General features: G+C 45.6%; 4 protein-coding genes and 1 pseudogene across 5 annotated transcripts; 3 read left to right on the top strand and 2 right to left on the bottom strand.

Annotated features, from left to right (window-relative positions):
- Nucleotides 1-2672: 2672 nt before the first annotated feature.
- LOC133888738 (RING-H2 finger protein ATL80-like) lies at nucleotides 2673-3606 on the top strand. The gene has a single exon (XM_062329083.1). It carries the CDS (start codon nucleotides 2802-2804, stop codon nucleotides 3357-3359), a length of 558 nt encoding a protein of 185 aa, XP_062185067.1. The 5' UTR covers nucleotides 2673-2801; the 3' UTR covers nucleotides 3360-3606.
- A 9676-nt stretch (nucleotides 3607-13282) lies between these two features.
- On the top strand, nucleotides 13283-15823 carry LOC133889740 (protein MULTIPLE CHLOROPLAST DIVISION SITE 1-like). Its single transcript, XM_062330203.1, has 4 exons — nucleotides 13283-13577; nucleotides 14153-14319; nucleotides 14771-15158; nucleotides 15364-15823. Exons 1-4 carry the CDS (start codon nucleotides 13368-13370, stop codon nucleotides 15514-15516), a joined length of 918 nt encoding a protein of 305 aa, XP_062186187.1. The 5' UTR covers nucleotides 13283-13367; the 3' UTR covers nucleotides 15517-15823.
- A 196-nt stretch (nucleotides 15824-16019) lies between these two features.
- On the bottom strand, nucleotides 16020-19109 carry LOC133888020 (uncharacterized). 2 transcript variants are annotated; one of them, XM_062328100.1, is made up of 7 exons: nucleotides 18815-19109; nucleotides 18675-18779; nucleotides 18180-18240; nucleotides 17912-18047; nucleotides 17437-17764; nucleotides 17059-17187; nucleotides 16020-16771 (listed from the first exon to the last, which is right to left on the bottom strand). In XM_062328100.1, exons 1-7 carry the CDS (start codon nucleotides 18921-18923, stop codon nucleotides 16257-16259), a joined length of 1383 nt encoding a protein of 460 aa, XP_062184084.1. In that variant the 5' UTR covers nucleotides 18924-19109; the 3' UTR covers nucleotides 16020-16256. The 2 variants fall into 2 exon arrangements, with proteins under 2 accessions (XP_062184084.1, XP_062184085.1); XM_062328101.1 differs by having other exon boundaries at nucleotides 18675-19109.
- LOC133888017 (pentatricopeptide repeat-containing protein At2g22070-like) lies at nucleotides 19089-21504 on the top strand (annotated as a pseudogene).
- A 266-nt stretch (nucleotides 21505-21770) lies between these two features.
- Nucleotides 21771-26858, bottom strand: LOC133888019 (calcium-dependent protein kinase 13). The gene is made up of 7 exons (XM_062328099.1): nucleotides 25715-26858; nucleotides 24881-25024; nucleotides 24640-24792; nucleotides 24403-24518; nucleotides 23927-24094; nucleotides 23106-23330; nucleotides 21771-22216 (listed from the first exon to the last, which is right to left on the bottom strand). Exons 1-7 carry the CDS (start codon nucleotides 26451-26453, stop codon nucleotides 22094-22096), a joined length of 1668 nt encoding a protein of 555 aa, XP_062184083.1. The 5' UTR covers nucleotides 26454-26858; the 3' UTR covers nucleotides 21771-22093.

Raw genomic sequence — 26858 nt, 5'->3', positions numbered from 1 at the left:
GATAAAAAGTGCCGGTACTTGTCATCTGCTAATGCTCTTTCACTGCACGTGATGATATGTCGAAAAGTGCCAGTAGTAATCTACGATATTCTTCCCTCGTGGTGAAAGTGAGAAGTGAGAGTTTCTTTCTGATGGATTCAGTTTCAGAGCCATGCTAATTTCGGAGCACCATGTAATGTGAAGAGAGTAGGCAGAACATCTCTGTGCAACATTCCATGGCCATTTGAGAACGAGCGCTGAGCCGCTGACCCGCCGGCTCAGTAGTATGCTGTTGGTTGGCAGCCTATCCACCCGGGGTTCGATCCTGGATTGGAACGGGTGTCTCATCGGGGCTTGACCTCAAAATAAATTTCGTTGCCTCTAGTGCATGAGCCACAATAAAAGTCTAGTGTGTTTTGTCTCGTGGAGTTTTGAATGGTTTCGTTGATCCTGCACGATTGTCTAAAGTGTGTAGTGTGCATGGATGCGAGTGTGTAGCCATGTATATACGTGTAAGATTGATATGTGTGCACATGTTCCGATGCTACAGTTATGCTAAAAAAATTCAGCTTATTTTGACCGTCTTGACTCTCAAGTGCATCACTTGAAATATGCTAAGAATATTCGTCTTCGTGTGTCATGTGCAGCGTAACAATTCTATGATATTAGTGTGAAAGGAGTATTTGTATTTAGGAGTGGACTCATTTTACAGCTAAAGGGTGTATATAATACCGGATAATTTTTTTTCAGTAATCTATCATATGTATCAGGTAGTATGACATTTTTTTAGCCTGATAAATAAAACACTATCACTTTTAGTCTAATAAGTGCGACGTTTGATTATTTTTATTTTGAATCCACTGCTTGTTGCATCTACTTGAACGCGACGCAACAGGCGTCAAGTCAGGAAGTACGTACGATGCCTCCACAAATCGTGCAGGATATATCACAAATACGGCATACGGATGCTCCTGTTTTCTGAACCCGCGCACTGATTCCTGCACCTTTTGCTACGTTTCAGATACGGCACACAAGTGATGGTTCAAGCTAGAATATTTTCCAATAGTTGCTTCCAAGGGAGTGTCCTGGATGAGGAGAATTGCTCCGGAACTTCTAACATTTAGCTCAGAATTGAATTAGATCCTACTCCGTTCCAGGATAAGATTGCAGAGTCGGAGGTACCCAGCACCAAGAGCAGTGGTGGATCCAGAAATTCTAGACTAGGTATACAAGATTATGAGAAAACGAACCGGTAAAAGTAAAGGATAATTAAGCTGGTGGATGACTTAGGTTTGTGGGCCGTAGGCTAATAGGAGCATGTGAAAGTGAGGATGAATCGATAGCGGATGCTCGATGAAAGGCTAAGTTTGTGAGTTTTAAATCTAATTAGCTATGTACTATACATATATTTAATATATACTGTATATATTATCGATTTTTTTAAAAAAGTTAGGTATGCAACTGAATACCTATGCACAAGGTGGGTCCGCCGATGACAAGAGCGGGTCCGCAGGGAACCATCCTCTGAACCGGCCATTCCACGCGGACGGTGTGACGGGCGAGTGACATCTTCGGGCGACACCTCGGCACCTCCCACGACTTCCACCGGCGCCGGCGCAGGCGCACGTTAAAGATCACCTCCCGGACCGCACATCGAGCCCTGGCCCCGAACTACCTCCCGCAGGACGCACTGCTCTCTTCGGCCGCAACGCTCGTCGCCTTTTGGCCCGTCTCTCCGGGCACTTCCCCTCAAGTAACGCTACGGAAGCGCAGCGTTTCCATTGCATGCGACGTTGGGAGAGAGAGGGCAAGAAAAGCCAGAGTAGCAGCAGCGCCTAGCTTGCCGGTGGGTGAGTGAGACGGCTGATCGACCGCGACCTTTGCAACCGCCCGCGGCTCGAAACGGACGACGCAGAGGCCCGGCCGGGATTAGCGGGGGCTGCAAATGGCGCGGCGCACCCGCCCGACCCCCGGATGGAAGTGGAAAGCTTGCAACCGAAACGCACGGCGTGACGTGCACCCTTCGGAGCATGCCGGGGCCGGAACAGCCCGTCTGGGATTTGGGTGCACCGCGCGCACATGGTCCGGCTGGGGCCGAAAGAGCACACGTCGCCGCCCCTACCGGGAGAGGAAGCAAATTGTGCCAAACTCGGGTGCAGCTATAATATAAATATTTCTAAGCGTCGGTCGGTTTTGATACATGTGTGGATCCGCATTTGGATCGTTGAACTAGCCGCGCATTAGTTTGTCGCTGTTGTGGAATAAAAGAAGAACCGTTGCACGTGAAATTCTTACGTTTTCTTTTTTTCGCCAATAGAAGAACAAACCGTAAGCGTTTCGATCACGGTTCGACTAGCCGCCCATTAGTTTGTCGCTACAAAGATAGGCGACAAAAGAAAATAATATGCATGAGGCGTTGCACGTGAAATCCTTACGTTTTCTTTTATCGCCAATAGGAGAATAAACGGTAAGAATATTGATCGTCAATAGGATAACAAACCGTAGGGATCTTGATTGCCGATAGGAGAGAAAAGAAACTAGAAATGGATAATTAACGGTTTCTTCATATCTAAACCATATTTAAATTCATTGTAAAAGAAAAACTATATATTTGTAAAAGAAAACCTATTTTGTATACTTGACACCTATAAACCCCGGGGCCTGCAGCCTGCTTCGTATGCTCCTCCGAAACGCAGCAGAGGAACGCGGGGTGCTGGCTGTTTCTACATATAAGGCAGAGGAACCCCTCGTTTCGATTCCCCCACACACTTGTCACCTTCCTCCCCGTGAGTCACCAGCGCCAGCCGTCCGATCCGGTGACGATGCAAGGCGTGGCGAGAAAGATTCTAGAGGCCGCGGCCGGCGCGCCGGCGTCGGATGCCCCCAGCGACCGCGAATTCGTCATCATCCTCGCCTCGCTCCTCTGCGCGCTCATCTCCGTCCTCGGCATCGGCCTCCTCAAGCGGTGGTGCACGTGCGGGCGCGGCGGGACCGGGCCGCGGGCGGAAGCGGCCGCCGCCAACAGGGGCGTCAAGAAGGCGGTGCTCCGCGCGCTCCCCACCGTGCCGTATGTCGCCGCGGCTCCCGGCGGCGGCGAAGGCCGGAAGGCGGAGGAGGCCGCGGCGGCGGAGTGCGCCATCTGCCTCGCGGAGTTCGAGGACGGCGAGTCCATGCGCGTGCTGCCCCAGTGCGGCCACGGGTTCCACGCCGCCTGCATCGACAAGTGGCTGCGCGGGCACTCGTCGTGCCCCTCCTGCCGCCGGATCCTGGTCCTCGAGCTGCCGCCCGGCGAGCGGTGCCGCCGCTGCGGCTCTCGGACCGACGCCGGCGCTTGCCGGAAGCCGACCCACTACAGCGACATGCCGCCGTTCCTGCCGTAGGCAGCAGAGCAGAGAGTAGAGCTAGAACAAGACCCGGAGAAATCGACCAATCCATAAGCAATCCCATTGGTTAAATTTCTCGTTTGCCTCTTTCACCTTCCCTCGTTTATTGGTACATTTTACTAGTGCCTAGTTGGTAATGCGTAGCATCTGGGAATGGCGGAGTCCGGGATCATGGTCTGCAACATTCTAGCTCTGTACATTTTGTAAATAGTATGAAAAGATATGCGACCAACTTTGATCGGGACGATCTCCGTATCTCGTTTTCTAATTGTAGCTGACATTGAAGATTCCCATCCAAGAAATTCGACTTCACGTGCCAGCACTACATCTAATCTGTTCAGAGACCGTGCGGAACATGGGTCTGTGCGAAGCCGAAGAAACGTATCTTGCATGGCGTAACTGCTCAGAATGCAGGATGCTTATCTTCTTGGTGCCGTGAGCCGGGAATAGCTTGTGTTCCTTGATTCTGATCTTAGCGTATTGCCGTCATCAGTTCCTGAGGAAATTCGGCATTGCAACCTTGTAAAGGTCAGCTAAAACGAGAGGTACACATTTTAGTACACCTATTAACCGCACAATTGCTCTCTCCGGCTGTCCGGTCACAAAGAGAGTGTATTTTGAAAAGCGTGGAGCCAAATCTTTTTGAACGCCGACTGTCGATACCTCCGTGAACACTGAAATCAAAGAATGAAAGTGGTTTGTTTTTTTCGGAAAAGATGGCAGTAGCTCTGTCATTCATTAAAAACGAAAAGAGTTTTTACAACAACGCACACCCCTAAGTCAAAACGAAAGAAATGAGAAACTACAGAAAGTGGTGTATATAATATTGTTGTGTTTTTTTAAAAAAAACTTAAAGGTCAAAAGTTACTTGCTAAGAATGTGTCGATTTGAAATTGGCAAGGCATTTTGTGCGACCCTAATATGCTTGATTTTTTTAGATCAACCCTAATATGCTTGCTCTGCAGAGTGAGATAGCATTTGATGCAGACTCTAGACTGAAAAAGGGTTCATCTTAGGGAGAACCGCATGGGTTTTCCTCGCTAAACTCACGACCGTTGTATCTTGGACATACTCGAAAACAAAGAAACCCTTTGTCGGCAAAACCACTCTTTTTCCCTAACCAAGGCGAAGCTAGTTTTGCGAGACCAAAAACCAGTAACACGTAGGTGCCATGTTGATTCACACACGGAGATCATGATACGACAATATGTTTCCAACAAATCGGCTGTGTGGTACACTGATATCCTCGGTACGCTGACACGCTTCTCTTCCCCTGCAAAACTAGGAGTACTTTCTGGGTCTTGCTTGCTTGGTTGTCTCTCTTGCCACCTTCTTCTGATAAGGACATTTGAAGCAAGACAATCCCATAGTTCAACGCCTGATAATCGGTCGAACGACTTCATCACCTACTTTCGCCGAGTCAGATTTCTTGTGATTGGTTGAACTCCGCCTTGAAGGAGTTCGTTCAAAACCTAAAAAGAAGCGCACTCTACCAAGTCCTAGCTCCATATACACTTGACCTGATAGCGCACACACCGTTGGTGGTTGAACAGTTGAAAGCACAAAGTGTAGCAAGCCAAGTATGCAGAAAGGCAAAAGGAAACTCAAAAAAAACTCTTGCTAGGGCACTCAGGTCAACCTGATTTCTGAGCAAGCTGCGAGCAAAAGTTTCAATCAACACGCTAGTTTAATCACGGATTCACAAGCGATAAGATAAGAGTTGGTTTCTGAGTTTTTGTATTGCTTGGTTGCGGTAGCAATGGTATGCCGGGCTTTGTGTCTGTGGTTGGTGTTTACTGGTACGAACTAGTTGCGGCCAAACCACGAGCTAAAGTCAAAGCCTTCCTCCCTCCCTCTCTCTCTTTCGTTGTGATAAAAGAACTTGAACTTTTTTAGGCTCTTCTGGCTCACTTGAATCTAGTGGATCCATATGTATGTTCTTTTCCAATTAAAAAAGCTTATCCATGTAGCACTTTCTTTCATCCAAGCTCCAATATCATAGGATGGATGAAATAAGATGATGGGGGTATAGAATAGAGGGGTCTCCTATTATGAGGATTCACATCGGTTAATACTAGTTGACAAGAAAAAAAATCAGATCAGGGTCTCACCGCGTGATCAGTCTGCATCTTCGTGACCAAGATTCTTACTACATAGAGGATTCTCGCGACCAGCGTAACAAATACATATCAAATCAATCTATTCTTATTAAATGCATTTCGCTCAAGTGTTTCCCTTTCCTAGTCGCTCCTCCCTAGCAGACAGGTCGTGGCTGGCGCAGTGGCACTATACCCTGTCTCGTAGCATTAAACGTTACGGGACGGGCTCGCACGCGTGTCAGACTACTTCACATGTGCGCATGCAAGACCAGTGATGAGACAAGATGCACCAGCTGACCACGATGAAGTAGGCGTGGAGGTGCCAACAGATGGGATGGGCTCAACTGCTTCATTGAAATAAAAAGGGGGACGTGCGGCGCCTATCTTAAATAGTCTAGGGGTGGGAGCTTTAGCTAAGGTATGGATCAGCAGAAAATGGTCTATTTGTAAAGTCTCCTTCTCTCTTGTATATAAAGAGAGGAGGACCTGGTTTGTAGAGGAGGGATGGATAACAAGTTCACAAACACTGATAAAAAATACACAGGACATAGGTGGTTATTCTTCGGAAGGTCTGAACCTAGATAACCTCCATGTTCTTTAGTTCATCATAAACACACGCACACCGTAAGCGTTGTTCACACGTCTATCGACCGGTATACCCTGGAATCATTATAAAAAATTAACCCTTAACAGTTGGTGCGTTAAGTAGGGGACGCGTTTCTGTATTTCGGTAAGTGTTAGAGATTAGATTGGGCTACCTATGGTCGGATCCACGGCAACTGTTGAGTCTCATTCTGAGGACCCCAGTCAACGCGAGATGTTCGTCATAGGGTAGGACCCAGATGAGCTCGGTATGCCCTAGGTATGTGACACCGAATCGAAGTCCAAAGGCTCTGAGACTCAACGGGAAGTTTGCATAACAGTTCATACAATGGGGGGGGCAGTGGAGGCTCTCGTTTTCCCGGTGCCGACGATGATCCCCAGTTCACGCCCTAGAGGAGAACTAGACCAACATCGGACACGAGGATGCTCTGACATAGCCCTAACCACCATGGCGTCACTCGGAGGAACTGTCGTAGAGGACGCGGTCTTTGGCATCGTCATCGCCAAGGCTGTTACGCTACACGAATGTCGGGGACTCCCCCATCGCGACATGATGCTAAACTATGATGACAAATACCACGTCTGTTGGTAGGACTAGTGATGGTTGCGATCGCCAAGAACTATGACAGGCCCCACGACAGGAAAGATCGCATCCTCCCTCGGTAACAGGGAGCGCTCGGAGACCCTCTGCGTTGGGACAACCAACCATTTGACATGCGCAACTCTTTGTGCCAATGCGACCTCTACAACATGATCTGGAGCCATCAGCCAGGCAAAATCCCTAAGCAGGTAAGAGGGTATCCTGAAACTAATCGGGTGTGTGGCCTTTTGGGCAAGGTCATCTTGAGGATAGGAAAAAGGATCTTCCGCTCTTCAAGTTTCTAATAGCCACTTCCGACAGATACCAGGAACGGGGGCAGTCTTTCCGGATCTCAACAGATGACCCTTTTTTCTCCTCATGTACTAACCACTCATTGACTAGATGATGAGTCATTGCCGTGTTCATAGGATCCTAACGGGTCCCGAGAGCAGTACTGGTCATCGAGCAGTGAGGGTTTTGGAGATGAACAGGTATAGGACCGCACATGTCGATAGGCTATGCACGTTGATTGGATTGGAGGCCGGAGTGATCTCGACCCCACACATTTGCGACACCTTCAAGTACATATTTCAATTAAATTTCATACCACCAAACATCATTGCGGAGTATGAGGGCCTCTTATCTGGAATACAAGCAGCATCCGCAGATGAGGTAAGATGCCCACTAGCGATGACGGACTCGTTGCTGGCTGTAAACCGCGTGCAGAGGGTTTCCTATGCTCAAACCAGGCGATGACGGCATACCTCTCCGAAGTAGAAAGCTAGAGCGACGTTCCTTCTGTTTTGAAGTCTAGCACAACCCTCACAAGGAGAACCTCCTAGCCGATGAGCTGGTCCGTCTAGCCTCTTCTTGCTTACCTGTCACGATCAGAGTCTTTTAAAAAAATGTTAGGGATTTTTAGTCATTTCAAGGCTTCTATGACTAGGACAACAATAATAAAACTCATCAGAGAAATTAAAAAGTTTCATGACCAGGATCGTTATCACATAAGGGATTCCTACTGTTGGTGTAAAGAATAGTGAGATCCCTCACGGGCGAACCCACACCGGTAAAATATCAGCAAGTACCTCATGTCACGTTTTGTCTGGAATCGTGGTTCTCCCGCACGACCAGTCAGCAACCTGCGACCAGCTAGCGACCACGCAACCAGACTCTCTGACCGAGCTCCGCAACCAGTCCCCAGGTCACAGGAGGAAACCACGCGACTAGTCTCCTCTGGTCCCGGGGCAGGTATGTCTTCAAACAATCTAATCACAATAAATACCTTTTTGCTTGAGTAGTTCCCTTCCCTAGGTCCCCTTTCCGATCGTCCACGGTATGGTCAGTGCAGAGCGGCCGTGACTCGTCCCGTAGCATTAATCACTACGAGATGGTCTGACATACGTGGCAGGAGTTCTTTTGCAGGTGCGCAGGAGGCGCGTGGAGACGGAACATGACAGTCAGGGCAACCGGGATGACACAGGCGGTGGAGCGATGGGACAAGCTCTATGATGCCGTAGAGCAAATGAGATATGTCTGCTCTTAGTAATGATAGGCCTAGGTGAGAAACTCTAGCTAGACCTGAGTCTATGTCTTGACTCACGTGTAAGTCCTCTCTACATCTGATATATAAAGGAAGGAGTACCAGGCTTGTAGAGGAGAAGATTTTTGGGGCCCAACAAGTAGAAGGCTCGGCAAGAACATCATCGGTAACTGGTTTTGACCACAAGAAGAAGAATACACAGGATGTAGGACTGTTACCCGGAGGGGGGCATGAACCTGGATAAACCCCAGTGTCTTGAGTTGCACATATACAACCAGATCCAACATATGCATTCCGAACAAAGATCACGCACCCACTGTCTAACATACCCCGAAATCACTGTCAAGGATTACCCTCGACACCCGCGAACAACCTTCGCTGGTCGCAGGACAGGTACATATCAAATCAGTCAATTCTCATAGGATGGGCTCGCAGACGTGTCAGACTACTTCACAGGCGCGCGTGCAAGACCGGTGATAGGACATGGGGCACCAGGTGACATAGGCGTGGAGGTATTCAGCGGATGGTATGTGCTCAGCTGCTTCATCGGAACAACAAAAGGCACGTATGTCATCTATTTTAAATAGCCTAGGAGTATAAGTTTTAGCTAAGTTATGTGTTAGAAAAAAGACCCACTTATAAAGTCTCATTCTCTCTGATATATAAGAGGAGGAGGATCCAATTTATACGAGGAGGGATGGATAAGTTTATAAATAATGATAATAAAATACAGAAGACGTAGGACTGTTATCCTTCGTAGGCCTGAAGGTGAATAAACTTTATATTTTTTTTCATCACAAACACACACCGTAAATATCGTTCATATATCTATCGATCGTATAATCCAAAATTATTGACAGGAATTAGCCATCGAAGTTCCATGACGCCAAATTGAACTGTCGCGTCGCTACTTGCTACCATTGTTTATCAATAGAAAGTTACACGCTACAAACTCTTGCGTCCATACAACAAAGTGATCTCAGTCGTCGGCAACTTCGCCATGTTCAATCCTACAACAAAGTGATCTCGGTCGTCCATACAACGAGGTTGGTCCGGCCAGCGGGCACGCCCGTGACCTCTACGCGTGAGCGCCTGGGCGCGGCCAAGAGCGGTGAAGACAGCGGTCGCGAGCACGTAAGCGCGCGAGACCGTCGTCCTTGCGTGTGGGCGCTTGGTGCGCCGTCGTGTTGGGTTCGTTGTCGCCTCGGGTTACAACCGCGAGTGCTCCGGCGCCGCCGCCGGGCGGGCGGGGTGACAGCGCTGAACAGCTCCTGGGGCGTCGGGCGTGGGAGCGTGTCGATGTGACAATGTGTCATGTGCCGCCCGCGTCCGGCGTCCCTCTCCGCTTGGTGCGCGCACAGGCCGTTGCGCAGCATAACAGCTGAAGGGACGTGCGGGTCGGGTGCGACTGGTCCGGTGGGCAGCGGATGGCCTGGCTGCTCGGGTCGGGGAACGGTATCGCCACGGGCGGACAGGGATAACCTAAGAGTTGTCGGCCTGGGGGCTTATTTTCACGGGCCTCGTTGCTGCAATATTATTGTACGCTCTTCGGAACAAACGGCTAGATTAATCTCAGTATGTAAAATATGAGTTAATTCTTACTTTACTTCTTCTCTCTATTATTATCTTATTTAATAAAAAAATTAAAAATTTAAATAATTTATTTATTTTTTACTATTCACTCTCATCATTCGGCATTTTCTACTCGTTACCCGCTATGAATATATAACTTATTTTTACTAATAAAAATATTATGAGAGAAATTAGTAGATAATCTTATTCTTTTTAATCCATCTGAAATCAAATTACGTTATTGCTCTTGACATATTTATTCGATATTGTTCTCATAATGTATCAATATCTTCGTAACTTAGTTTATTTTTAATTACCGTATCCAATATTTATATATTCGTTGTAGCGCACGCTACTTAGCTGAACAGTTGTGAAATAGCAGCAGAACACACATCGAAAAACTAGGGACTATAGCAGAACACATATCCAGGCACCCGTTACTCACCTTCCAGTGATGGAACTGGAGGTCATGGAACAGAAGCTGGAGTGCGCTCCCGTGAACAGCAGCCCGACATGCAGCAGCTCGATCTCCTGATGCGCGCCGAGAGGAGGCCGAACAAAAACACAGGCTTCTGGACCGGGGGCTCCGGCGCCTTAGCTCCGCCGATCATCACCTGCACAGCCGTCCTCATGGACGGCCTCTCCCTCGGGTTCGGGTGGCAGCACGCCAGGGCCAACATCACCGCGCAGTCCACCTCGACCGGGTTGAACTCCCCGTTCAGCGCCGGCCGCCGCATCTGCGCCGTGCACCGCCCTCCCCTCGCCGTAGAGCTGCCACGTCCAGTCCACGATGTGCATGGGCTGTTTGTGCTTGGCTCGTCGTCGTCGTTGCGGTACGACACAGAGCTGCTCGGCCTCCTCCCGCTGAGCACCTCCATGACGAAGATCCCGAACGCGTACACGTCCGTGTCGAGGCTGGCGCGGCCGGTGAAGAAGCTCTCGAACGCCATGTAGGGGCTGGTGCCCGCGACCGCCTGTGTCGAGTGTTAGTACGACAGCTTAGTACGATCGTGTTAGTGTTACGGTCGATTCAGCGCCTCCGACGGCGTGAGCCACAGCTGAACGGACTCCACGCCGCACCGAGCGACAGGCCAACGGAGAGGTCCAGCGGGGTTCACGATCGAAACATGATCGTACATATCTATCGTGTGCATAGCATTTTCCAGAAACAAAATAGTTTTAAAGGCAACTATTTGTTCTCGGCTCTGGGAATCTTGGTGTGTCGCTTGTTTTTTTCACACCTCCTAATGTTCATGCGCCTGTTTTTTTAGTTTTGTTCAGATGGTGACTTTTTCGGAGAGGTTTGCGACGGGTTTGATTTCCCTATCGGTGGGCTCAGAGGGAAGTCACGGGAGGCAAGGTAGACTGGTGGGGGTAGGTGCTGGGGCGGGAGCGGCGAGGCGGTGGGTATGCCTCTGGTCACGGATGGCGGGACGGTGGGTATGCCTCTGGTCACGGATGGCGGGGCGGTGGAGGATCACTGGATGAGTGGTGTTGAGGCTGGTCACTACGTTAAAAAAATGTAATTAGTGACGAGTGATAACTGGTATTAATGACGTATCTTATACCTGTTATTTTTATCGTATCACTAATGATAGATTATTTTTGATAGGTGATGACTCATCATTAATAAAGTTATTAGTGACGAGTCGTAACCGTAACCTGTCACTAATATTCAGTCATTAGTAACAGGTCGTAATCATAACCCGTTATTATTGACTGAAAGAGGGTGGGCCATGAAAGCGTGTCGTGCCGACGTGTTGGAGAAGAAGATGGCACATGGGGCTTATACTCGTCGCTTGAATAGAAGGAAAAAAATTATATGCATGATTATAGCAATTTCTTGGGGGAGAGGGGAGTATGGAGGATATGGTGACCCATGGGCTTCTCTAGAGCCCTTTGGGCTTCGGCTATATAGGCTCAGCATGTGACGATCACTGTCTCGTCGGGCATCCGAGTACTGGAGAGTTTTTATTTATATATTTTATTTTTTCAATATTTACAAAATTATATAGTCATTTTAATAAATTATAAGAATAGTCTATCATCACTCGTTTATCGAGTGAGTTAAGGTCTCACCTGTTGTAAGCCCCATCGGTTAGAATATTAAAAAATAAAAAATACGGTGAGATCTTGCTCTCACCCAGTGAACTGAAGCAGTACATTCATTCGTCTAGCTTGTGTTTTATATATTTACGTGTGCATTTCCTTTTTCATTTAAATCTCGATTTTATCTAAGAGTATATGAGTGGTTCAAAAATTCTAATTTTTTTATAAGTAAACTAGAGTCAATAACAATCCATTTTAATTAGTTTAATAAAAAATCCTAAGCCAATTAATGAAAATTCTCTAAAGAAGCCCAGTTTTATAACTTGTAGAAATTTTTAATACCTTAAATAAATTCCAAAAATCAGAAAAAAATCCACTAATATTCTTCTCATGTGATATAATAATTTATAAAAATGTTTTCCAACTCTAAGTTATTTAGTGAAAAAATGAGTTTCTTTGTAATACTCTATTTATATGTATTTTTTATCATTTCATACAATATTCTCTTTTTTAATCCAATTTAAATTCAAACATGCACAAATTCATAAATAATATACAATAAAGGGGTAAGTCCACTAAAAGATTATCATAAAAAATGGACCAAATAACCTAGGGTAAATTCATTAAAAGAACATCGATGTAATATGGTATAAACTGATAGTCGGTTGAGGTAAATACCTAATATATATACATTTAGAAAGTATAATTATAAAAAATAACCGATATGACATCATAAATCACAAGTTTGTAATGTAGGATAAGGGTAACCTATACGTATAATTTAGATAAATAACTAAAAGGACAAAGCTAAATAAAATAACAGAAAACAACTGCAACTATTTCAATTCGATGTCTAACTTATAGTTGGACTAAAAACAATTGAAATAGATATATAGCACATGATAAGTTACAAATATAATTATATGAATAATAGAGAAGCTTCTTGCTATTGTGCAAAGCAATATCACTAACTACAAAAGCTATGTTCAAATCATAGCTAAAATTTAACCAACAACTTAAAACTTGTACGAGATCAAGATAGTGATGATCTTTTTTATGATGATCAAATAACCTAGAGTAAATTCACTAAGAATATCACATTAAATAATAAAAATATATATAAATAGAGTATTATAAAAGTAGTCTTTTTTAAGAATTTTAGTTAAATATTGACTTAGTTTTTAAGATCAAACCAATTAAATAGGTTGTTAGTGAGCTCTAATTTACCCATAAAAATATTTAGAATTTTTAAACCACTCGTATACTCTCCGATAAAATCAAAAGTTAAATAAAAAATATACAATTACACGTACATAATACAAACTATATGAACGCTTGCCGCTCCGCGCTTTTCATATTTTTTATCTTTTGACTGGCGGGGCTCATCTCTTGTAATTTGTTGAAACGGCGTGTAATTTTATAAATATTGAAAAACATAAAATATATAAATAAAAAATTCGAGTACTGGACACCTCCTCGCGTAGGCTATGGCCTCGGCCTCGAGCACTCCGAGTCCCAGCCCCAAACCCTGACCTTAGCACCTCCATGCGAGGGCAGCAATGGCGCCCGCCTCCGTCGCCGTCTACCTCCCCTTCCGTATCCCCCTCTGTCCCCGTCCCATTCGCGGGAGGCTAAGGTGGGCCGGGGCAATTAGGGCTTCGAGCAACACGAGCGGCAGCGCAGGTGGGGAGCGGAAGGTGGGGGCTCTGGAGAGGACGGTGGGAGATCTGAGGGCGGTCGTCGCTTCCGTGCCCCATGCTGTTGCTTCGGTAACGACGCTCGTTTCCTTCACTTGATGTTTCTGCCCGTTTGAATTGTGGAGTTGGTTAATCTCATCGCGAGATGAGTGGTGTGAAGGGATGTTAGCCTAGTACGGTGAATTGCGGCGAGTGCTTGGAAGTTGTAGTTTTGCATACATGTGGAAATTAGATAAGTAAATTACCAATGGTATTAGCTTGAAACGATGATCTATTGAAATTGATCTAAGTAAACACAGCCTCTGCAAGCATGTGAAGAAATTAATGCTATGTTTTGCTACTTGACATCCCCTGTTTCACTGTCCATGACGCTCCTCCAGTAACCTGCAGTTCACCAGCAACCTGCACTTCTGCAGTGCATCAGGGAATTGGTTGAACTTTGTAGGCCGTGCTCTTTTGCCACCATCTGCACTGCTTTCCTGGGTTTTAGATATTGCCGGCAACTTACTGTTCTTTATGGCTCTTTTTTTTTTTCCAATATAAGATTTAAAACTAAGTGCTTTGTCTGCTTTGCCATGTCAATACTCCAGTGCTATCTAGTGCCATTTGTGCACTGTTCCAATTTTTACATTTTTTTTTTCATGCAGATCCGGAAAAACATCGGTCCGAATTTTGTTGCTGGTTTCTGTCTTGGCATTGCAGTTTTGGCTGCTGCCGCAAGGCAGGTCATCGTGAGAAGTGGAGAGCATGATAATAGAGGTTCTGTTGCTGCTCTAGTAAGGCGTGGGCAGTTAAAATCAGGGCAACGAGGGATGTATGTTGCTCTCTCCTCAAACTTGCATTTTGCATTCTCTTCAACATTAGTCTAAATCTGGCCACATGGCACATACTGAATCTTCATATCCACTTCAGATAAGTAAGTAGTCATTATTCAATCATCTAGAACACTGCTTTAATTTTCCATTCAAATGATTGCGCTGCAGGGCTGGTGTTTGTGAGGAGTTGCTGCCCTTTATTGTGTCTCTAGTAACTTGCTTCATACCATTGCAAAGCCTTACCACACTCTTTACTTGTTGTCTATTTACTGGCATGGCTATTGGAATTTTAGTTTAAGGAACCAATAATAGGGATCATATTTAATGCAACATAAATGATAAAAATGCCCTTTTACTAATGTGGAAAGTTACTTGCTTTAAACCATCTGTTCAGTGCTTAAGAGTTTCTTTTGAACCGTGCAATAGTTTTGACCAATGTAATTCCTGCAGTGCAAAGCTCCGCACGTACGATGATCCGTTCAACAATCCATTAGTCAAGATTGATAAGGATACTTCTACTGCTAAAATGTTTGGAAAGGAGTACCGTTTGGCTCCTGTTAGTCTTACGAAAGAACAACAAGCAATGCATCAGAAAAGGAGATCACGTGCATATCAGTGGAAAAGGCCCACTGTGTTTCTTAGAGAAGGTGATTCCTTACCACCAGATGTTGATCCAGATACAGTTAGATGGATTCCAGCAAACCACCCTTTTGCTGCTGCTTCAAGTGAAGTAGACGAGGAGACTGCCAAACAGAATGTTTATCAAAAGGATGGTGTCCCATCCCGTGTTAAAGCAGAACATGAAGCATTGCAGACAAGGCTAGAGGCTTCAAATGATGTGAGTGCTTGCCTATAAACATGATCCTTTTGACCTCTAAAAGGTCATAAGCAAAACATATTTATGTTTTGCTTAAAATGTTTGCAGATATATACTGTCTCATAGATTCCAAATGCTTCTGAACAATTGAAAAAATAACGTGTCTAATTTTGTCTTGTGAACAGCCTTCAGGGTAATGCTTCTGAATCTCAGCAATGTTTTGTAGGTTACAAAATTCCCTTCCGATCCAATGAGTATGCAGAGTAATGAGAGACCACTGAGGTTATCAGGTGAGCCATCTGGGAGTCTTCAACGCTCAGAGTTTGACTCGTTGGAGAACCAAAATGGACAACCAATCATCGACTCTGGTAAACCGTAAACATACCTGTGATGACAGTTCACAATCCAAAAGATTGGAAAGGCAATAAAATCCGTGTATTGTGAACTCATAGGTGGTATTTGCTTTGTTGTGTAGCGTTCTCAAGTTTTAGCTGTAGATAGACAAATTTTAGAACAATGGGATCACCGACTTCACATAGTAAGTGGTTAATGCGGAGCATCGCTATATGTGTTGAGATGTTGTAATTGGTTATTTTCTTTGTCAGAAGCATTTCAGATGCGACCACGCACCCTGTTTGTCACCTTCTGAAGCTGGGAAATGTACAGTAGCTTGGAAGTTTAATTTAGGGGTATTTGCAAATACCTTTCTGGATTTTTTATTTTTTCAAAGATGTCACTTGAATGACAGTTTTAATGGTATTTTTGTAATTTTTTAGTGGCAAGCTTGTAATAATATTAGGAGTAGTGGTTTCTTTACAATTATCCCTTTAATTTATCATTCCGCCGTATGTCACCTGAATTTTTCTCGATAACACCAGAACATAATTCACAAAGTTATTCCAGTGGATTCAAGGGAATAAGTCATACTAATACATCTTACAACAGTAGCAGCAACTATATGGAAGACCCAACGGGAGCAAAATTTTACTAGGGAAGAAAGACATAATAATGAAAAATGCCCTAGGTGGGCCAGGTGCTCATCTGTCTGTGCAAAATGAACTTGCCATCATCTGCAATCCTGTCTAGAAATCAGCTGTAAGGTAAAATACATGAATTTGCTTAGATATCCTCAAAGCCCTCTTCGTCATTATCACCAAACATGGCTGCCATCTTCATGGCTAGCTTCGCAGCCGTCTCCCTCCTCTGGAAGTCAGGCATGAGCCTTAGGTTGGATCGCATGTTGCCAATCTCTGACATTAGCCGCTCCAGATCATCAAGGCCATAATGTTCATCCTCAAAGAGCTTATTAACCTCTGGGGCGTCAGATTGATGATTCTCATCAGTATCTGCTTCGGTGTTATCAACATGACCACTATCCTTAGTTTTGTGGTCCTGAGTTGCAGTACTTGATTCAGCAGTTTCTGTGGAAGTGTCATTCGGGAGAGGGTTGGATGCTGAAGAGTCAGCATCACCCTTCACAGCTTGATGCGTGTGATCCTGTGTATCACTAGCCTCATTTAATCCCTCAAAGGTCCTGGATGTACTTGACTCGCCAACGAATTCCCACTGCTCATCAGATCCATGGGACAGGACATCGTACTCAAATTCATAGGTGGATTCATCATCTGTAGATTCTGTCAAATGAAAATAAATAATCAGGCCAAGATAATACATGGGTTTAAATTGAACATTGTAAAGTAGCATTGTGCACAGATTGGGCAACATTTGTTCTGCAAAAGATGATCAGCATATTCTAATAACTGAAATTACTTAATCAAGGAACCAGCTTAGCATGCCATTTCATCCTATAGTTTTTCAATAGAGCAAAGCAAGCAAGCTCACCACATCAATCATCAGTGCCAATTTAGTCATTTATGGTATTTAAAAATTTTACAGCAATGTTTTTCGTGATTTAACTCACCTTCTTTCTCAACCAAGGATGGAGCAGTTATTTTGTTTCCAGATTTCAGAATCATTCCAGGCCACATATGTGCAGAAAGAGCTCCAAAGAGTCTCTCTAAGCCTTGGCTATCACCATCCACTGATAGACCTGTTAGTTTTTAATAAACATCAATTCAGATACAAACTCCCAAGACTGTAAATGTCTAACTTTGGCTAGAATATAAGCTTCCTTTCATTGGAGTCCATAAAAGATATAAGTTCCATAAGACAATTAATTAATTGATACTCAATTGAGCTCATGGTAATAGATTGATCACTGGAAACCAGAATGGCTTGATGGTAAAAAAATGTTAAAACTTGATGAAAACTTAACAGTTAAGCCCAGAAGACAACTTACATTTATCAAAGTCAGCATTGGAAGCACAAGCCTCAATATACTCTATGTTCTGCTCAATGCACCACTGTGAAGTGGAGTCTCTGATCTCTATGCATGGCTCTTCCCCTGATAACAAGCCACAACCCTCACTTTTGTTTATCCCAAAATCCAAATATTCAGGATGTGGATCAGAACTTGACTCCCCAAGCCTTTGCATACGCCTCCTGTATTCTACATGCGCACCATGGCCAGGTACAAGATCTGCTTTATTTCCAATACACAACAAGACTTCAAACCTCTGAATGTCAACATTGGCAACCCAACGTTGGAGAGTCAGAAAGGAGGATTCCTGCATAATTATTAAGACAATTGCCTTACATTAGCATTGAGTATCAAATAATTGAACATTAAACACTATATGGATCAAATGATTAAACAAATTATAATTTGATAATTGAATTATAAAGGTTGCACAAAATGAGGGTGCAGTTCGGACATCACTCATATCGAAGACCATAACAAGAGCAGCCAACTGATCTAGATGAGGGAGGGAGCCAAGAGAAAACCCGTCCCCGAGATTTGCTGTCCAAATGGAAAGGTCAGCTGAATAATATTTTGTTTCAATTGTCCACCTGCATACCAATCAAGCAAAATGAATGCTACAAAGTATCAGCAGACTCATTCAAAACTATACGGTCTGCTTCTGTAAGTATTTCACATCACACATACACAACAATGTAATTTGACATGGTGCAATCACGTACCCCTGACAAAGCACACCCGATGACAAGTCATGTGTTTCCGGTATTTCAGCAGCAAGCAACCCTGCAGTAGTTCAAGTCATGATGATATGGAAATTTCAGATAAAATAGTGAAATTCACGGTACTAGAAAAAAAAAATCCTGTTTTGCTAAAGCATGTAAACCTAAATCTCCGCATAGCACAAGGAATCTGTCAAGCCAGTGGAAGAAACTGGTACTACTAGTTCTTCAGCTGGAAGCCTGGAACACTAGCAAGCTTGCGTGTTCACTCCTCCGCCTACTCCAAATCAACTATGTTTCGAGCTTGTCCATTCAAATCACAAATGAACCGGGGGATCTTCTTCTACTCCTCCTCCTCCTTGACGACGCGACAAATATGCAAGCACATCGGATTTGAATCCTAGATAGTTGAGGCACTCTGTCCTGTGGACGTTTCGCGTGCAAATTGAGAGACGGGAAGATTCAGGGAGAGAAAAAGAGAGTGCAGCGAGATCTCACGGGAGAGGATGGTTCGCTTGCCGGCGCCGGGGGCGCCGACGAGGAGTACGCCGGGTCGCGCCTCCAGGGATCCCTCCATAGCCTCGCAACAAACCCCTGTATCCTAACACCGGATCAGAAATATTCTGGCTTTGGTTCCTCGCTGCCGAGGGGGCAGTTCCGAGACGCGATGCGCCAGTAACGAGGCGGGGGTGGGGCGGGGGAGGAGGCAGGAAGAGAACGAACGGTAGAAGGCGGTAACACAATCATACCGAGGTCGCGTATTTCTGTTTTCGCCGGTGCTTAAACATTCTCTAATCCGCGACAATTCCAATGAAGGCGGTAACAAAATGTTTACGCTTTCACACTGAGTTCGCGTATTTCTATTCTTAAACATTCTCCAACCCGCGGTCAGATTTCAATGGGCCGAATTGGACCTGGCGGCTTCTCTTCTGCAGGGACACGCGAAGCGTTTGAATGGTGGCGCTCCCATGGCCGCCACCGCCGTTCCCTCCTTCCCATGCTGCCACCTCCCATATGGCGGTCACGCAGGCGCTCGCCGACGCGCTGCGCTCTTGCGGGGCGCGCGGCGCACTGCACGGTCGCCTGGTCGCCGTGGGCCTCGCGTCCGCCGTCTTCCCCAGAACACGCTCCTCCACGCCTACCTCTCATGCGGAGCCCTCTCCGACGCCCGCCGCCTGCTGCTCGCGGACATCGCCCAACCCAACGTCATCACCCACAACGTCATGCTGAATGGGTACTCTAAGCTCGCCGCCGGAGCGATGCTGTAGAGCTGTTCGATAGAATGCCCCAAAGGGATGTCGCCTCGTGGAACTCGTTCATGTCAGGTACTTTCAGAGCGGCCAGTAATTGGCTGCTCTGGAGACCTTTGTGTCCATGCACCAAAGCGGGGATTCGTTGCCAAATGCTTTCACATTCGGCTGTGTCATGAAGTCCTGCGGTGCCCTTGGATGGAGCGGTTTGGCACTGCAGCTGCTTTGGATGGTTCAGAAGTTTGATTCCCTGGATGACAACGAGGTGAAAGCTGCCCTTGTAGACATGTTTGTGAGATGTGGATATGTGGATTTGCCTTCGAGGTTGTTTGTCCGCATACAAAGCCCAACTATTTTCTGTCGGAACAGTATGCTAGTGGGGTATGCTAAGACATATGGTGTCGACTGTGCTATTGAGCTTTTCGATAGCATGCCTGAACGAGACGTTGTTTCATGGAATATGATGGTTTCAGCACTGTCTCAGTGTGGTCGAGTCAGTGTGGTCATAGCAGGATTCTTGCAGTATGGGTGTTTCACTGAATCTGTTGAGTTGTTCAATCAGGTGAGAGTTGAGTTGATGACACTTGATCAGTTTGCACTGGCAACTCTAATAAGTGGCTGCTGCAGCATGATGGATTTGTGCCTTGGGAAGCAACTGCATTCACTTTGTTTGAAAAGTGGACAGATTCAAGCTTTTCTCGTCTCCAATTCTCTCATCTCTATGTATGCAAAGTGTGGCCATCTCCAGAGTGCTGAATCTATATTCAGATGGCCGAAAGGGACATTGTATCATGGACTGGCATGATTACTGCATATTCACAAGTGGGGAACATCACAAAGGCTCGCGAGTTCTTTGATGGCATGTCCACGAGAAATGTCATCACATGGAATGCAATGTTGGGTGCATATATACAACACGGAGCTGAGGAAGATGGCCTCAAGATGTATAATGCTATGCTAAGTGAGAAGGATGTCAGACCTGATTGGGTTACCTATGTTACATTGTTCAGAGGGTGTGCAGATATAGGTGCAAATAAACTTGGAGATCAGATCATTGGTCACACAGTAAAGGTTGGTCTCATTTTAGATACCTCTGTTGCAAATGCAGTTATCACAATGCACTCCAAATGCGGAAGGATATCAGAAGCTCGAAAAGTATTCGACTTCCTAACTAGGAAGGATCTGGTTTCTTGGAATGCCATGATCACTGGTTATTCACAACACGGCATGGAAAAGCAGGCCATAGCGATCTGTGATGATATGCTGAGAAAAGGCACAAAGCCTGACTACATAAGCTACGTTGCAGTTCTGTCAGGCTGTAGCCACTCGGGACTAGTGAAGGAGGGACAGACATATTTTGACATGATGAAGAAGGTCCATAACATATCTCCAGGGCTGGAGCATTTCTCGTGCATGGTGGACCTTCTTGGCCACGCACATTTGATGGAAGCCAAGAATCTCATTGATGAGATGCCCATGAAACCAACCGCTGGAGTTTGGGGGGCTCTACTTAGCGCCTGCAAGATACATGGCAATAATGAGCTTGCTGAATTTGCAGCGAAACATTTGTTTGAACTGGATTCACCGGATTCTGGGAGCTACACGCTTCTGGCGAAGATCTATGCTGATGCTGGAAAATCAGATGATTCTGCGCAGGTGAGGAAGCTGATGAGAGACAAGGGCATCAAGAAGAACCCAGGCTACAGCTGGATGGAGGTTGAGAACAAGGTCCACGTCTTCAAAGCAGATGATATGAGCCACCACCAAGTGATCGCGATTCGGAAGAAGTTGGATGACCTCATGGAGAAGATCGCGCGCCTCGGGTACGTGAGGACCGAGTCCCCGCGCTCCGAGATTCACCACAGCGAGAAGCTGGCCGTGGCGTTCGGGATCATCAGCTTGCCGGCTTGGATGCCTATCCACATCATGAAGAACCTGCGCATTTGCGACGACTGCCACACGGTGATCAAGTTGATATCGTCGGTGACTGGCCGGGAGTTCGTGATTCGAGATGCCGTGCGATTCCACCACTTCAAAGGTGACTCCTATTCTTGCGGGGACTACTGGTGAGTGGTGAGTGGTGAGTGGTGATTGGTGACCACTAGATTAATGCGCAGTCGTTTTTGTAACCCATCAGATTGATTGAGGAGAGCAGCAATAGAATATCTTCATTTTATCTTTTCTTTTTTTCGCGTCATTTCTATTCCAAAATAGATTCGTCCCAGCCTAAACGGTGGATTAGATACGTAAAAAGAGGTGGCCAGTTGCTTGCAGTTCATGCATCATGGCAAATATTGTGAATGTGATGTACGGTAAAAATGACAGTACGTTCAGCACAAGTTCCTTCAAGTAAAACAGCGCATTGTACTGAGATATGGTATACACCAGGCATCGAATTCGTTCAGCGCCACCTTCGATGTGATCAATCTATACATGACGATCTGGCTCACAGAACAATTGCATTTTGCAGAGTTAAGCAGCATCACCGAATGAGATCATTTACAATCCAGCTTCGTGCCGACGCATTTCATCGAATCAATCACAAGAGTTGAATCAGAATCCCCAGAAACACACATCCATACAGACACTTCACATCATTAAAAAATTGCAGAAGGCTTCGTAGGGCAGTAAGGAAGAACCTAGCCACAAGCTGTACATCGTGGAAGTCTAGAGTGCACCAGGTGCGTCCCTCATGCTTATATTCAAGCTGTTTCTCATTGTTCTTCGCCCAACTCCCATATTGCCCTTGGTCATCATGGCAACAAACTCTCCATAGTCAATGCGGCCGTCCTGGCAAAAGTAAACAAGGTTAGACTAAACAGGTCAACACCACTAACTTTGCATTGTTACTAAGACTAGTCCTAATGGATTGTATCATGCACATTTATTAGGTACCATGTATGATTTTTTTGCTGATGTAGCAAAGAAATAAATAGGAGAGAGAAGGAAGTATCTTAAGATACAGCTTTGGCACAAAATCCAACGCTTTGGGTCCACTCTCATAGACACAACCACAAGAACAATTAATTGTTTCGGGCTCATAAGAAATAACAATATGATACTATGCATTGGAGAGTTGTCTTTGTCTCTACACATCAATTTAATGATCTCTTGTGGCATGACAGTCTAGGATACAACATGATACTATGCACTCACAGAACCCTATGCATTGATTAATAAAGCATCAAGTGCATTGTGTTGGTCAATGAAACGTGCCTTTCCTTATTGGCGAGTTCAGTAAATTTACAGGTTTTATTTCATCCAACTACCTGCATTGGTTGTACATATCCCATAAGGTTTAGTGAAGGAAAGCGAGTTAGAAATAAACAAGTTAGGCCACTCCCAATGCTGGTTTCTTAGACATTAACTAGATGTCCACTAAGCAAAAAGATGACGTGGCAAGCAATTTAAAGATGAGAGAGAAGGAGCTTGTTTCTTTAGGAAGAAACAAGCTCTTTGAGCAATCCTAGATGAGTGTGAGACAATAAATTATCACACATGCATGCATTGGAAGTCCTCAAGAAACTAACACACATGCATGCATTGGAAGTTTGTTTCTTAACATCAATTTCTTACTCTATTTCACCTCTTAGACAACACATAAGAAACAAGACAATGGGAGTGGCCTTATGCCATACTGGGAGTTTTATGCATGTGGCCTAATTAATACCAGACTTACATTGTCCTGATCAACTTCGTTAATGACATCATCAAGAAAAGCATCTGGCATGTTATGCTCTTTGCAAGCTTGCTGCAGTTCATCCACTGTGATGTAACCACTACCATCTTTGTCGAAGTATGTAAAGGCTGCCACCAGATGTTCCTCACGCTCCAGTTTATTGAGATGCAACGTTGCAGCAATGAATTCTATATAGTCAATTGTTCCGCTGTTGTCGATATCAGCCTAAACAAATCAATGGAACAAAAGAAACAAGTAAGTTTCTTGGTTTACCATGTCATAACTTATAATCTCTTTTTCAAATCCTCTGGCATAAGAGAAAGGCCATAAGCACAGATACACGTCCTCTGGCACATAAGCACAGATTCATGAGATTTGAAATGGTTGCTGCTTTAAGATGAGGAAATATTAGTTGTACCATGTGCTCAAGTATTCAGTTTTGAATATCTGAAATCTACAGAAGCTTTCTTTGAAACGTCACAGACAGAAGGAAGAAATGAAAAGGCAAGATGTTGTCTACCGCATGGATCCTAATCACAAACATGCTAATGAAAGCTAGTCATACATAAGCTGCAACTGCAACAAGCAATGAATTGACTTTTGAGTAGCCTAGATTCTTGATGAAGTCTCATATAGTATTATGAGCTGGAAGGAGGCAGCTTCAGTTTCTCAAGTCATTTAAAAGCTTATATAGGACAACACAAAAAAGTACTCTTGGAGGGGTTTGAGGCTTTGAGCTTAGGGCAACATTAGATTCCAGGACCCAGGTCCTTGAAGCTAAAAATACAAAGAAGCATATCAAAAGGTTTCAGTTAACTTACTGCTTCCATAAGATCACGAATCTCAGTATCCTTTAGTGTGGAGCCATATCTTCTCAATCCTTCTTTTAGCTCATCATAAGTAATTGCACCACTGTTGTCAGTGTCCATGGTCTGGAACATTTCCTTCAGCCCTGCAATTTCCTCCTCTGAGAGGCTCTCAGCTATTACCTGTTAGAATAAACACATACATTCAATTAATGCAGCATGGCACAAACGCCCAATTAATATACAACACGATTCTCCATATTGATACTAGATAATATGAATCCAAACAGGTAAGTTATCTGGTGGTATGGGCGACCTCTCAATAAAAAGAACCAATGAGTCATAGAATTGCCCAAACGTAAACCAGATACAAAATAATTTAAAAACCATAGGATCACCCAAAGGAAAATCAGTTGAACTATTGGAGTACTAATTTGTGTATACATGAACCAAAATTCATACAAAATCGTGCCTAAAAGAATTGCACTTACTCGCAAAGCCATTTTCTTCAACTTATTCATTGCAGAGAATTGCTTAATGCGAGATAAGACAGCTGGATCAAGTGGGCGATCAGGAGCTACTCCATGATCACAAATCCATGGATGGCCTGTGCACAAGTTCAAGTGTTATTTTTTGTCCAACAGTTGCAAATATGTCAAGTGAATGGACGCATTAAGGTATTAGAGAAATAACAAAATCAACAGTATAGCGTGATGAAAGAAACTAACATAGAACTTCATGAGCTGTTAAGCGTTCCTCAGGGCGAGGATTGAGCATTCTTCTTATAAGATCTTTCGCGCTATCAGATATCACAGGCCAGGGGTCAGAATCAAAATCGATGACACCTTTCAATACAGCATCAAATATTCCTTGTTGTGTTTCTGCATTGTATACATTGAAAATGTCAGCATGCAGTCTAGAGACAAATATCCTAAATAATTGAAGGGGAAAAAATCAAATAGTACTTACCTGCCCAAAATGGGGGTACACCACTTAGTAGAATGTAGAGAATTACACCAGCTGTCCATACATCGGCTGCTGGTCCGTAATTTTTGCACAGAACTTCTGGAGCCACATAGTATGGGCTACCAACAACATCGGTAAAGACTTGACCTGACAAGAACAGAACAAGAAAAGGAAAAGTGTCAAGGGTGCAGAGTTCATCACAACTGGCTGCAATAACCTAATAAAAGCGAAAAAGGTCCTGTGTAGAAATAAAACATAGAATGATCCAGAAATTTTTTCCCAAAGATGTTTAAAATTACTGGATGACTATTCGAACAAAATGTTAACCAGCTTTCGGTCGAACTGCCACTCAGCTAAGAAATGATTCCTGCTGAACTTGCATTTTGAACCTAGCAGGTTGGGATTTTGCTAAACTCAATAATTAGTGTTGCAACTGCCATTCTTGAACGGCAAGTAGCAAGCTGCGTTTCATTTTCTGCCAATCTAAACCACTGTGCCAGAATCTGAGAGCCCGCATGTTATACCTCCTGTGAAATTGCATTATTGCAACATTGTCTGATGTCATTATGTAACAAGTAATAGTGACTACTTTTCAATTCCATCCCTTTCTAATTTCAGATGCATAATTAGAAGCTACTATTCAACATTTCTACAAGGACCCATCTGATGTCCTACGAGCATGATTAAAACAGTGCTAACGCAAGCACAAGCATAACTGTACGAGCTTTAGTTTCACGCTTACCAATTAACACATCCAGTGCAACAGGACGAATTTCAATCGTTGATTAAAATAGTATGTCATAATTCAAAGTTTGAGATTCTGCATCAGCAGCTCACCAGGCTTGAAGAAGACAGAGAGTCCGAAATCGATGGCCTTGAGCGAGAGGTCATCGTCCTTGTTGGCGAGCAGGAAGTTCTCCGGCTTGAGGTCCCGGTGCATGACCCCGAGCGAGTGGCAGGCCTCGACGACCCCGACGATGATCCGCGTGAGCTCGGCGGCCTTGCGCTCGCTGTAGTGGCCACGCTCTATGATTCGGTCAAAGAGCTCGCCACCGGCGCAGAGCTCCATGACGATGTGCACGTAGAGCTGATCCTCGTAGGCGCCCTTGATAGCGACGACGTTCTTGTGTCCGGAGAGGTGGTGCATGATCTGGATCTCGCGGCGCACGTCCTCGATGTCCTCCCTAGTGATGAGCTTGCGCTTGGAGATGGACTTGCAGGCGTACTCGACCCCCGTGGCGAGCTCGGTGCAGAGAAAGGTGATGCCGAACTGCCCCTGCCCGAGCTTCCTGCCGAGCGCGTATAGGTCGCGGAGGTTAGGGGTGGGGTGTCCGAGCACCGAGCCGAGGTCCGGTGGCACACCCGCGCCGCCGCGCCTCATGGCTGCGGCTGCGGGCGGCGCCGGTGCGTGGGCCCCGCGGGCGTCCGTGGTGGCGTGCGGCGTGGCCGGGCGGGAGGGCTTCTTCGGCGAGTCGTCGGCGGTAGCGCTGTACTCGGAGTCGTGGCGCTGCGACGCGGCGTGCTTGAGGCTGTGCAGGTACTTGGATCTAAGGGAGCCGCCGCATGCGTTGCCCATCAAACGACGGGGGGGAACCGCGGCTCCTGGCGCATCAAGCTCCGGGCGGTCGCCTTCGCTCACGACAACGCCAGCGCAAACGCAAACGCAAACGCCCCAATTGGAATCTCTGATCTGGTGGGGGGGGGGGGGCGACCGAGCGAGAGAAGAAAAACAGGGCTGAGCTCGTGGAGGAGCAGGGATTTAACGGGTTGGGAAAGCGGGAGGAGGCCGCTGCTGCTGCTTCATGGCGGTTTCTCTCTCCTCTCTCTGCCGCTCGGGTCACCTTTGGTCCCGGTTTGGATTGGACGCTGGCTGGCTAGTGCGTGCGACGGCACCGGCAAGCAAGCGAGGCTCGCGCGAGCGAGCGATGCGTGCGGGCGCGGGAGGAAATGAAGTGCCGTTTGGTCGATGCGCCCGGTGCGC

This window comes from Phragmites australis, chromosome 13, assembly GCF_958298935.1.
Source record: "Phragmites australis chromosome 13, lpPhrAust1.1, whole genome shotgun sequence".
In the NCBI taxonomy this organism is placed as follows: Eukaryota; Viridiplantae; Streptophyta; class Magnoliopsida; order Poales; family Poaceae; genus Phragmites; species Phragmites australis.
This window is presented reverse-complemented; position numbering and strand designations above follow the sequence as displayed.